This window comes from Garra rufa, chromosome 18 (genome assembly GCF_049309525.1).
Source record: "Garra rufa chromosome 18, GarRuf1.0, whole genome shotgun sequence".
Lineage (NCBI taxonomy): Eukaryota > Metazoa > Chordata > Actinopteri > Cypriniformes > Cyprinidae > Garra > Garra rufa.
This window is the reverse complement of record NC_133378.1, coordinates 41546511-41559340: the sequence shown is the minus strand read 5'-3', so window position 1 is coordinate 41559340 and position 12830 is coordinate 41546511. Positions and strand designations below refer to the sequence as shown.

Here is a 12830-nt window from a genome sequence, read left to right as displayed (position 1 = left end):
TAAATAGCGTTTATTGAAACTGTAGTTTTCTGTTTATTAGATTATTTTCCCAAATTGAGCAAAGAAAAAAAGGAAACCAAAGTTTCTCAGAAAAAATCGCAATTAGATTGTTCCCCCAAATTGTGCAAACAAGCAAAACTTGAGCTTTTCATTTTTAAGTTTTTACATTTTAAGAATCAGAATTTAAATTGCATTCAATTGCAAATTACAATTTTTATCAGAAAAAAAAAAAAAATCTAAATTTTTACCTGGAAAAATTGTCACCCTGGTCCACAAAACCAGACAAAAGCATCAATTTTGAGATGAATAAATAGGCTTTTTATTGATGTATGGTTTGTTAGGATAGGTCAATATTTGACCGAGACACTATTTGAAAATCTGGAATCTGAGGGTGCAATAAAAACTAAATTTTAAGAAAAGCACCTTTAAAGTTGTCCAAATGAAGCTCTTAGCAATGCATATTACTAATCAAAAATTAAGTTTGGATATATTTACAATAGGAAATGTACAAAATATCTTCATGGTACATGATCTTAATAATTTTGACCCATGCAATATATTGTTAGCTATTGCTACAAATATTACCCGTGAAACTTACGACTAGTTTTGTGATCCAGGGTCACAATTGTGCAAACAAGCAAAGCAAATCTTTACCTTTTCTATTGCATTTTTCACAATCCTCATTTCCCAAAAAATTAGGGAAAAAAAATCTAAATACTGAGAAAATAACCTTTAAAGTTGTCCAAATGAAGTTCTTAATGCATATTACTAATCAAAAATTACATTTTGATATATTTATAGTAGGAATTTTACAAAAAATCTTCATGGAACATGATCTTTACTTAATTTCCTAATGATTTTTCGCATAAAAGAAAAATCAATAATTTTGACCCATACAATGTATTTTTGGCTATTGCTACAAATATACCCCAGCGACTTAAGACTGGTTTTGTCGACCAGGGTCACATATTTACAGTAGGAAATTTACAAAATATATTCATGGAACATGATCTTTACTTACTATCCTAATGATTTTTGGCATTAAAAAAAATCAATAATTTAGACTCATTGGCTATTGCTACAAATATACCCCTGCTACTTATGACTGATTTTGTGATTCAGGGTCACAATTGTGCAATCAAGCAAAGCAAATCTTGAGCGTTTTTTTTTTCCATTGCATTTTAAAATTGCATTCATCGCAATTTAAATTTTTATAATAAAAATGGGAATTCGATTTTTTTCCCAAATTGTGCAAACAAGCAAAGAAAGCCTTAATAATTTTGTAAACTGCATTTTAAATTTACTTTAAAGCAATCACATTTTAAATTGCATTTAATGTTTTTCCCCCAAACTGTGCATCCCTCCTCTCAAGTAAACTAGAAATACACCAGTTTGCACTTACGTTTTCGGACGTTCCTGTCGGTTACCATCGCTGGTGGCGTCTTCACTGGAGTGTTTGTAGCTTGGTCATCGGAATTTCTCCTCTCAGGTGGACTGGAGGCCACCACAGTCATCTGCTGTCTGGGAGGAGCACTATCAGGACGGGCTGCTGGTGAAGGAGATCTGGACTCTGACGGACTCTGGAGTTTGTTCAGAAGAGGTCTAGGTGCTGGTATTGGTGGACTCAGGGGTTTAGATGGGTTTTGCTCAACGGTAGGTTCTCTGGTATCAAAAACTTCAAAAACAGATGGTTTGGGAGCAAGCTGGGGTTTGGATTTCTGAGTTCTAGGTCGCGGTTGTGGTCTGTTTGGCGGTTCTACTGGTTCAGGCGTTATAACGGCGGGTGGAGCATCACAAACAGCCTTACTGTCCTCTTCTTTTACAATGCTTGCATCACTTCGTTGGCTTTCTCCATGCTGGACAAGCATTTCGTCCGAACCAAACACCTCCATCAGGTCTTGTAGGTATTTGCTGGAGAAGTTCGACGGAGCTTCATCGAACCCGGCAAACATATTGTCAACCCCGTCGTCTTTCAGACGCACCAAAGTCTGAACTTTCACCTCCCTTGTCAACGGCTGGTCTGGAACGTCCTCGATGGGTTGCAGGGAGATTTTGGAGCGTGGCCGAGGTCTGGGACGTACACTCGGCTCCTCTTTCATCAGGTCTCCTGGTGAATCGAGGATGATCTTGGTGGAAGTGGTGGAAGTGATGGCAGTGGGGATGAGGTCTATGGGCGAGATTTCACCGAAGATTTCATCGAAGTCCGTCTGAACGCCACAAGTGTCTCGAGGCTCAGCCCTGGTGTTCAGATCAGACTGGTCCAATTCAGGGGTGCATTTGAGAGGTAGCGAGGGCCGTGGGGGTTTGGGGGGCTTACGAGCTACAGAAAAAAAAATTAACAAGATACAGGTGAACAGGGTAAAATTTTATAGTTCCCAAGTTGATTATTCACAAATACATTAGGATAATTGTCTTGGATTACAAGTTTTCTGAAACATGATGCATTATCTAATTAAATATGCACTAAGTTGCATATATTTCCAGGAAATAAAATTTAACATTTTTGTTTCATTTTCTTGACATGTTAGCGTTACTAAAAATACTACTACAGAAACCAAATAAATAAATTGTTGCCACGTTTTTAGGAATGATACATCATACAAATCAGCCTGAATAATATATTAACAAATCCCTTGTTAAAAACCTTTAGAATTTAGTTTGGAATAATACTTTAAAATTTGGTCCATGTAAGTGCTACTGAAGTGGAGTGGATGGATAAAGTGCAATAATAAACTGAGGTGAAAACCATGATACTGAAACGTCAGTAGTAAGTTACTGTAAAAGTGCTTTATGTTAACGAGGTGCATTTGCAGATTCGTAGTGTCTCCACACTTTAGAGCAGTCATTCCCAAAGGCGGGGTCCCGACCCACAAGTGGGTCGCGGGAAATATTGTATGGGTCGCCAAGTCGAGCACTATTTTTCAGTGCGCTATATACTCTTGATTAAAATTTATGTGTGTAGTTCACATATAGTTCACCTATTAGCCGCACGAGGGAGCTCGTTGTTTTCTTCTTCTGCTTTCTTTTTTGTTGTTGTTCTTTAGCTGCGCTCTGCGTCGCCTGTTTCATACTCCGTCTGCAGTGCGTATGCGTTGCGTATTTTTTTCCGCACACCCATGTTAACGGATTGGAGCGTTCACACTGCACGCGGTTGCAGTCCAGCAGTGCGTCCCAGAAGCAGTGCGTTTGCAAGCGCTGCATGTGCTGAATTAAAGTGACAGCGCATTGTTCGCTGTAAAAATGAACATGGATTGACACGAAAATGTCCCATAAATGCATATAAATGAAGTCCACTTTTTCACAGTCAACACGTGGCTTTTTGGCTAGGTTTAAAATAAGGAAAAGTGCAGTTTTAAAGAAAAAGGCAACATAATATGTGCACTTGTCCAGGCAGAAAAGTTCTTTAAAGCATTGTTTTTAATAAAGATTTAATGCGAAAGAAAAGCATGAGAGCCGACTGTTTCTGTCTGTGGTAAGTTTTAATTAAAATATTTTGTGATAGCCCAATTTCAATTAGAAAAGGAAGCTATAGCCTCCCTATGTTGTGTTTAAATGTGTTGCAACTTGCTTGAGCAACTTAATATACAAATCTAGAAGTCAAGTGCATTGAATAATATGTTGTTTTTTATTGAGTTTAAACGTGAAAATGTCTGTTACTGTATTAGTGTACTGTGATAAAAGAGGATCACAATGCTGAAAAAGCACTTGTGGATTTGAAATCAAAATAACGGATAAATATTGTGTTTGTGGTAAACAGCATTTTCTGGAAATCTGCATTTTACTTAAATAAAAAAAATGTGCTTTGTCAAATATCTGTATCTCTTTTAAATAGTTAAGTGGAAGCATGACCTTAAAAATGGTCACACATATTTTGTTAATGCATAAATTCTCTTCGTGATATATGAACTATATGGGCTTAATGTTTATTGGGTCACAAGGATTTATCGACTTTAAAATGTGGGTCCCCAGAAAAAAAAAGTTTGGGAAACACTGCTTTAGAGTGTAAACTAGCGGGTGGGTATTTGATTTGTTTTTCATTATTTTCCACCATTCTTCTCGCTTCTCTTTTTTCTGCACTTCTTCTCTGTTGTTGTTAGTTAACCTGTGTTCTTCACTGGCCGCTGCTTCTGCCACTTTACCCCTATTTACTCAATCAGCGCCCCCCGCAAACAGAATGGTAGATATTGGGTAGTGGCAGTGACACTGACGACGGGTAAATTAATCATTTTGTGTTGTAATAAAATATCGATATTGGCCGTTAGTGTATCGATTATTTATTGCGACAGAGAGCACAACAATATATTGCAATATCGATTTTTTTTCCCACCCCTATGTAAAACATTTGCTGCATGTCGCGGTGTCTGAATCATTTCTTGTGAATTAAAGCCACACTTTAGTACATTTAGTTTTGGGCATTTTAAGTTAAGCGTGTTTAATGTAGCTAGCTAAGCTAACGGCAGACCATCTGCTGCAGTCAGAGCAAGAATAACGATAGTTGCTGCATTCACGCGCTTCTCGGATGGTTTCATTTCCCGGCGATTTGTGCTTTTAATTCGAAATTTGAAAATAGTCAGTAACTACAAAGATGTCTTGGAAGCTTTCCGACGTTCAAGTGAGTTTTCTCATTCAGGAAATAATTTTTCCGATCATTCTGACACCCCATGAATGCAGCATTTAGATTTAGCGATCATGCATGTTGACAAATCAATGCTTCTTCCATCCGTGTCATAGCACCATCAGACAAATATTTCAACAGACAGTTCAGGCACTTAAGTGGCACCGAAATTCGCGTTCTGTTTCGGTCCGGTACATACCGGTCATATGGGTACCCTAATTGTATTGTGGGTAAATGAAGTGTTTGTCTGCAAATAATGTCAGTGAAGGATGCAAGATAAATTATGAGCACTTCTTTAAATTTACTCAAAATAGTTAAAAACAAAATCTACTGAGATCTACTGACAACAATGTCTAAATTGGGAATCTGGAATACCAAAACAGTCAAATATTTGCTGTAAATGCAGCCTGAAACCTCAAAAAAAAAAACTGATGCCTGATCTTGTGTCTTCGTACCTGGACAAGTAGCAGAGGATTTTGGTCCGGGGGAGTCTGTGTCTGTCTGTGTGGCAATGGTGGATGTAGACTGAAGAGAAGTTGGAGATGAAGATGACGTAGAAGTGGAGTGAAGATTCTGCTCACGGCTCTTTTCTCTGATCACCTGCTCGTAGGATGGGGGCGGGAGCTGGGGAGGAGCAGCATGATCAATCAATCAATTTAACAAATTACGTATTCTACACATGTAAAGCTTCCTTAAGCTCCACCCACCTGCACCGTTGCCGAGCCTGCAGCCCATGTGGGCGGGGCTGGGGGTGGGGCTGGAGGGAACGCCCCAGAAGCCCCTGGGAACCATGTATTGGACGGCAGCGGTTCGGCAGAGAGGATGGTGATTTCTGGACGCCTGCAGAACAAATGTCATGAGTTTTCTAAGTCTGATGCCTGGTTTAAAAAAAATAGTTAATAACTCTCTTTTATGCCAAAAATCATTAGGATATTAAGTAAAAATCATGTTCTATGAAGATATTTTGTAAGTTTACTACCGTAAATATATCAGAACTTAATTTTTGATTAGTAATATGCATTGCGAAGAACTTCATTTGGACAGCTTTAAAGGCGATTTTCTAAATATTTAGATTTTTTTGTGCACCCTCAGATTGCATATGTGACCCTGGACCACAAAACCAGTCTTAAGTCGCTGGGGTATATTTGTAGCAATAGCCAAAAATACATTGCATGGGTAAAAATTTTTGATTTTTCTTTTATGCCAAAAATCATTAAGAAATTAAGTAAAGTTCATGTTCCATGAAGATTTTTTGTAAAATTCCTACTATAAATATATCAAAATGTAATTTTTGATTAGTAATATGCATTGTTAAGACCTAATTCGGACAACTTTAAAGGTGATTTTCTCAGTCTTTTTTATTTTTTTGCATCCTCAGATTTCTGATTTCAAATAGATGCATCTCGGCCAAATATTGTCCTATCCTAACAAACCATACAGCAATGGAAAGCTTATTTATTGAGCTTTCATATTATGTATAAATCTCAGTTTTGTCAAATTTAAACTTATGACTGGTTTTGTGGTCCAGGGTCACATATTTTTAAATAGTTGTATCTTTGCCAAATATTGTCCTATACTAACAAACCATAAAAGGAAAACGTATTATTCAACTTTCAGATTATGTCTAGAGCTCAATTAAAAAAAAAAAAAAAAAGACCCTTATGACTGGTTTTTAGCCCAGGGTCACAAATAAACATGGGTTACACCTAGTTTTGAGCAGTTTTATTTTAGTATCACCAAGATACTATTGTAGTTTTATTAAAAATTTGAATTTGTGTTTATATAAATTAGTATTTTTACCAATTAGTATGGCATTTTTATATGTTATTTTAAGTTAAAGTTTTCTAAATTTCAGTTTTTAAGTTATTTTAGTGCACCAATTAAACATCTAGTTATACGAAATGAAAATAAAAAAATTTTCCTTGGCAACTTACTGAAATAAAGTAAGGTTATCATTTTTAGTAACAAATTTTGATAAAGTAACTGCATTAACCCTGTTTATAAGAAAATATTTAAAATCCAAAGGCATTTAATTATCTGTAATTATACAGTTATGGATATTAAATAGCATGCCATATGCTCATCAAAGCTGCATTTATTTAATTAAAAATACAGAAAAAACTGTAATATTCTGAAATATTATTGCAATTTAAAATAACAGTTTTCTATGTGAATATTTTAAAATGTAATTTATTTCTGTGATACAACGCTGAATTTTTGTCACATGATCCTTCAGAAATCATTCTAATTTGCTGATTTATTATCAATGTTGAAAACATAAAGATTTAGTTGGAACCTGTGGTTCCCCCCCCCCCCCCCCCCCAAAATTCATTAACAAATAAAACGTTAAAAAGACCAGTGTTTATTTAAAATACAAATCTTTTGTAACAATATAAACTACCATGCAAAAGTTTGGGGTCAGCAAATTTCAGCAAACTTTTTTCGAAAGAAATTAATACATTGATTCACCAAGGATGTGTTAAATTGATAAAAAGTGATAGCAAAGACATTGTTAGAAAATATTTACATATTAAATAAAAGCTGTTCTATTTTACCTTTTATTTATCAAGAATCCTGAAAAAACGTAAAAAAAATATTAAGCAGCACAACTGTTTCCAACCATCAATAATAAATCAAAATATTAGAATGATTTCTGAAGGATCATGTGACACTCATTGAAAACTGAAATAATGGCTGATAAAAATTCAGCTTTGCATCAAAGGGAAAAAATAAAAATTTAAAATATATTAATATAGAAACACCATTATTTTAAACTGTAATAATATTTGACAATATTCCATTTTTTCTGTATTTTTCAAGCTCAACTGTATTTGTTTACAAGGGAGACGACAGTGTCAGTGAATTAAGATCAGATATAAGAAAGTGTCAAAATCAATCAAAGTATCACTTTAAAAATGCACCTAAATAAACACAGAGAGGAAGAAAACCCAAAGTAAACAGGCGTGAACTGACCTGCGGTCTCGCTGATGGTCACTCTGAGAGCTCGTTCTTGTTGACGCTGTGCAATTTCCGACAAAAAACAAAAACCAAACTCACATGCAAACATCTGACAGAACACACAGAATTACCAAAAACATGCTACGACAGGCAACTCACTGCGTTTGATGACGGCTCTGATGGAGGAAAGCGGCCCTTGGCTGAAAAAACAAGAAAAAACACAGGGACTCAATGTCTTTTTCCACCAATTCAATGACTCAAAGCCAGCTTTCCTGACAGTTTTCCAGTGGCACGACTGGAAAAGCATTTCACAGTTACACAACACACACCACACCACACCCAAACCCCCAGAGACACAGACTTCATCAAACACACACACAGACACACGTGATGAATAAATCCATGCAGAGGAGCCAAGAAATGTGCCAATAATTTACTACGGTGTAAAACAGATCCAAAGCATGGCTTGTTATTCCTGTAAACACACACACACACACACACGTGAGTTCGGTTTGACGTGACATTTATATTACGCTGCGGAGGAAAAGCACTAATCATTTTTTCCTACTGCTGCGTAACAGGTATTTCTAGTACTGAGCTGGAGGAACTACTGCGCTACTGCTGTGTGCACGCTTCTTATCGCATGCTTTGGTGGGAGGAGCGCTGGGAAACGTTCAGACATGAATCGAAAGCTTTGCCTCCAGCAGATCAAGCTCTGAGCACAAAATAAACAGGGTTGTGACTTGCTCTTTTAATCCGCACAATCTCAGTTTCAGATCATTTTATGCCAAATTAGGAGGAAAAAACATTAAGCAAATGACATCCCTATGAATGTCTGCATTTAAAAATTCAAATTCAATTTCAATTCAAATTCAAAATTTTCCAACCAAATAGTTTTTTTCTCTTATTTTTCTTTACTGGTTACTGTAGTTAATCAAAACTAAATTAAAACCATTTAAAAAACAATTGGTTTGTTAACTTATAAAAGGTATTATTTATTAACTTATTAATTTATTTAGAAAATGTAATTGAAATTAACTGAAATTAACTGTTAACTAAAAATGAAATGTTAACTGAAAAAAAAAAGACTTACTTTCATTAACTTACTTTCAATAAATAAATAAATTTGTTCATTTTTCAGTGCTGTAATGAGAAATTCATTTAAAATTAAGAATTAGAATTAATGAATTTAGAAATTAATTTAGAATTTAAAATTCTAAAAACTCTCTAAAAATTCCAAACTCAAATGTTTTAGGATTCATTTCTGTTTATTTTCCATTGCTTTGAACTTGGTGGAAATGTGTCAAATGATCAAAATAAAAAAATAATAACATACTTCTAAATACCATGAATATTAATAAAATACTAATAAATAATAACAATCGAAAAAAAACTTATGATAAATTAGTTTGTTTTTCAATGATGCAATGAAAAATTAAGTGGATGGAAATATGTTGAATTGCAAAAAAAAAAAAAATTCTAAAAAAGTTTTGACTCTCAGTTTCAGATCAAAGATTAAGAGGGAAACAACATTCTTGCATTAAGAAAATTAAGTAAATGATTATTCTTATGAATGTCTGCATTTAAAAATTCAAATTCAATTTCAATTCAAATTCAAAATTTTCCAACCAAACAGTTTTTTTTCTCTTATTTTTCTTTACTGGTTACTATAGTTAATCAAAACTAAATTAAAACCGTTTAAAAAACAATTGATTTGTTAACTTATAAAAGGTATTATTTATTAACTTATTAATTTATTTAAAAATGTAATTGAAATTAACTGAAATTAAATGTTAACTAAAAATAAAATGTTAACTGAAATAAAAATAAATAAATGACTTACTTTACCTTATTTTATTTCACCTAGTTTGCAAGGCAATGCTTTTATTTTTCATTTCATTTTCAAGTTTAACAATGTACTAAAATAACTAAAACTAAATCAAATAAAACTATAAATAAAACTAAAAGAATTGACAAAAAAATACTTGAAATCAGAAAATATAAAAATAAAATCAAATTCAAGATAGTATAAAACTATATTAAATTTGTGTATTTTTCAGTGCTGTAATTAGAAGTTAAGGTGGAAATGTGCTAAATTATCAAAAGAAAAACTGAAAACTAAAAAATAAAGACTATTTATGATCTAGTTTTGTTCATTTTTCAGTGCTGTAATGAGAAATTCATTTAAAATTAAGAATTAGAATTAATGAATTTAGAAATTAATTTAGAATTTAAAATTCTAAAAACTCTCTAAAAATTCCAAACTCAAATGTTTTAGGATTCATTTCTGTTTATTTTCCATTGCTTTGAACTTGGTGGAAATGTGTCAAATGATCAAAATAAAAAAATAATAACATACTTCTAAATACCATGAATATTAATAAAATACTAATAAATAATAACAATCGAAAAAAAACTTATGATAAATTTGTTTGTGTGTCAATGATGCAATGAAAAATTAAGTGGATGGAAATATGTTGAATTGCAAAAAAAAAAATTCTAAAAAAGTTTTGACTCTCAGTTTCAGATCAAAGATTAAGAGGGAAACAACATTCTTGCATTAAGAAAATTAAGTAAATGATTATTCTTATGAATGTCTGCATTTAAAAATTCAAACTCAATTTCAATTCAAATTCAAAATTTTCCAACCAAACAGTTTTTTTCTCTTATTTTTCTTTACTGGTTACTATAGTTAATCAAAACTAAATTAAAACCGTTTAAAAAACAATTGATTTGTTAACTTATAAAAGGTATTACTTATTAACTTATTAATTTATTTAAAAATGTAATTGAAATTAACTGAAACTAAATGTCAACTAAAAATAAAATGTTAACTGAAATAAAAAAAAATAAATGACTTACTTTACCTTATTTTATTTCACCTAGTTTGCATGGCAATGCTTTTATTTTTCATTAAGATTAACAATGTACTAAAATAACTAAAACCAAATCAAATAAAACTATAAATAAAACTAAAAGAATTGACAAAAAAATACTTGAAATCAGAAAATATAAAAATAAAATCAAATTCAAGATAGTATAAAACTATATTAAATTTGTGTATTTTTCAGTGCTGTAATTAGAAGTTAAGGTGGAAATGTGCTAAATTATCAAAAGAAAAACTGAAAACTAAAAAAATAAAGACTATTTATGATCTAGTTTTGTTCATTTTTCAGTGCTGTAATGAGAAATTCATTTAAAATTAAGAATTAGAATTAATGAATTTAGAAATTAATTTAGAATTTAAAATTCTAAAAACTTTCTAAAAATTCCAAACTCAAATGTTTTAGGATTCATTTCTGTTTATTTTCCATTGCTTTGAACTTGGTGGAAATGTGTCTAATGATCAAAATAAAAAAATAATAACATACTTCTAAATACCATGAATATTAATAAAATACTAATAAATAATAACAACAGAAAAAATACTTTTTATGATCAATTTCTGTTTATTTTTCAGTGATGCAAAGAAAAATTAAGTGGATGGAAATATGTTGAATTGCAAAAAAAAAAATTCTAAAAAGTTTTGACTCTCAGTTTCAGATCAAAGATTAAGAGGAAAACAACATTCTTGCATTAAGAAAATAAAGTAAATGAATTTTCTTATGAATGTCTGCATTTAAAAATTCAAATTCAATTTGAATTCAAATTCAAATTTTTTCAAACCAATTTTTTTTTTTTTTTTACTCTTAAAGTTTTTAGAATTGTTCTTTACTGGAATCAGGGTTACTATATTTTACTAAAACTAAAACCATTAAAAATATTAATTGATTTATTAAGTTAAGCTTTTATTTATTAACTTATAAAAGTTATTATTTATTAACTTAAAATTTTTTAATTGAAATTAACTGAAATTAAATGTTAACTAAAAATAAAATGTTAACTGAAATAAAAAAATAAATGACTTACTTTATTTTATTTCACCTAGTTTGCATGGCAATGCTTTTATTTTTCATTAAGTTTAACAATGTACTAAAATAACTAAAACTAAATCAAATAAAACTATAAATAAAACAAAATTGACAAAAGCAGACAACAAAAGTACTAAAACTTTACAAACAAACTAAAAAATTAAAACCAACAATTAACTTGAAATCAAAAAATATTTGTTTATTTTCTGTCATGTAATTAGAAGTTAAGGTGGAAATGGTGCTAAACTGTCAAAATAAAAAATTAAAAAAATAAACACTTTGGAATATTTATGTTCTAATTTTGTCCATTTTCAGTGCTGTAATAAGAAATTAACTTAGAATTAAGAATTAGAATTGATTAATTTAGAAATTAATTTAGAATTTAGAATTTAACTTTCAAAAAAATTCTAAAAGCTTTCTAAAAATTCTAAACTCGATTTTTTTTAGGATTAATTTCTGTTTATTTTGTGGAAATGTGCCAAATTGTCAGAATAAATAAAATACTATAAATACTAAATAGCAATTAATAATAAAAATTGGGGGGGAAAAACATCCATTTCTGTTTATTTTTCAGAGCTGCAATGAAAAATTAAGTGGATGGAAATATGTTGAATTGCAAAAAAAAAAAAAAAAATCTAAAACGTTTTGACTCTCAGTTTCAGATCAAAGATTAAGAGGAAAACAACATTCTTGCATTAAGAAATTAAGTAAATGAATATTCTTATGAATGTCTGCATTTAAAAATTCAAATTCAATTTAAATTCAAATGCAAAATTTTCCAACCAAATAGATTTTTTCTCTTATTTTTCTTTACTGGTTACTATAGTCAATCAAAACTAAATTAAAACCGTTTAAAAAAACAATTGATTTGTTAACTTATAAAAAGTATTATTTATTAACTTATTAATTTATTTAAAAATGTAATTGAAATTAACTGAAATTAAATGTTAACTAAAAATAAAATGTTAACTGAAATAAAAAATTTAAATGAGTTACTTTACCTTATTTTATTTCACCTAGTTTGCAAGGCAATGCTTTTATTTTTCATTAAGATTAACAATGTACTAAAATAACTAAAACCAAATCAAATAAAACTATAAATAAAACTAAAAGAATTGACAAAAAAATACTTGAAATCAGAAAATATAAAAATAAAATCAAATTCAAGATAGTATAAAACTATATTAAATTTGTGTATTTTTCAGTGCTGTAATTAGAAGTTAAGGTGGAAATGTGCTAAATTATCAAAAGAAAAACTGAAAACTAAAAAAATAAAGACTATTTATGATCTAGTTTTGTTCATTTTTCAGTGCTGTAATGAGAAATTCATTTAAAATTAAGAATTA

The 12830-nt window shown here is 30.8% G+C and overlaps 1 protein-coding gene across 1 annotated transcript in view; it reads right to left on the bottom strand.

Annotated features, from left to right (window-relative positions):
- LOC141291202 (uncharacterized) overlaps nt 1–12830 on the bottom strand; it is a 30569-nt gene that overhangs the window by 5765 nt on the left and 11974 nt on the right. The window contains exons 3-7 of the mRNA XM_073823373.1: nt 7733–7773; nt 7589–7634; nt 5323–5455; nt 5071–5239; nt 1403–2320 (exon numbers count right to left, since the gene is read on the bottom strand). Of these exons, the coding sequence (XP_073679474.1) occupies nt 1403–2320; nt 5071–5239; nt 5323–5455; nt 7589–7634; nt 7733–7773 (1307 nt within the window). The remainder of the gene's footprint in view (nt 1–1402; nt 2321–5070; nt 5240–5322; nt 5456–7588; nt 7635–7732; nt 7774–12830) is intronic.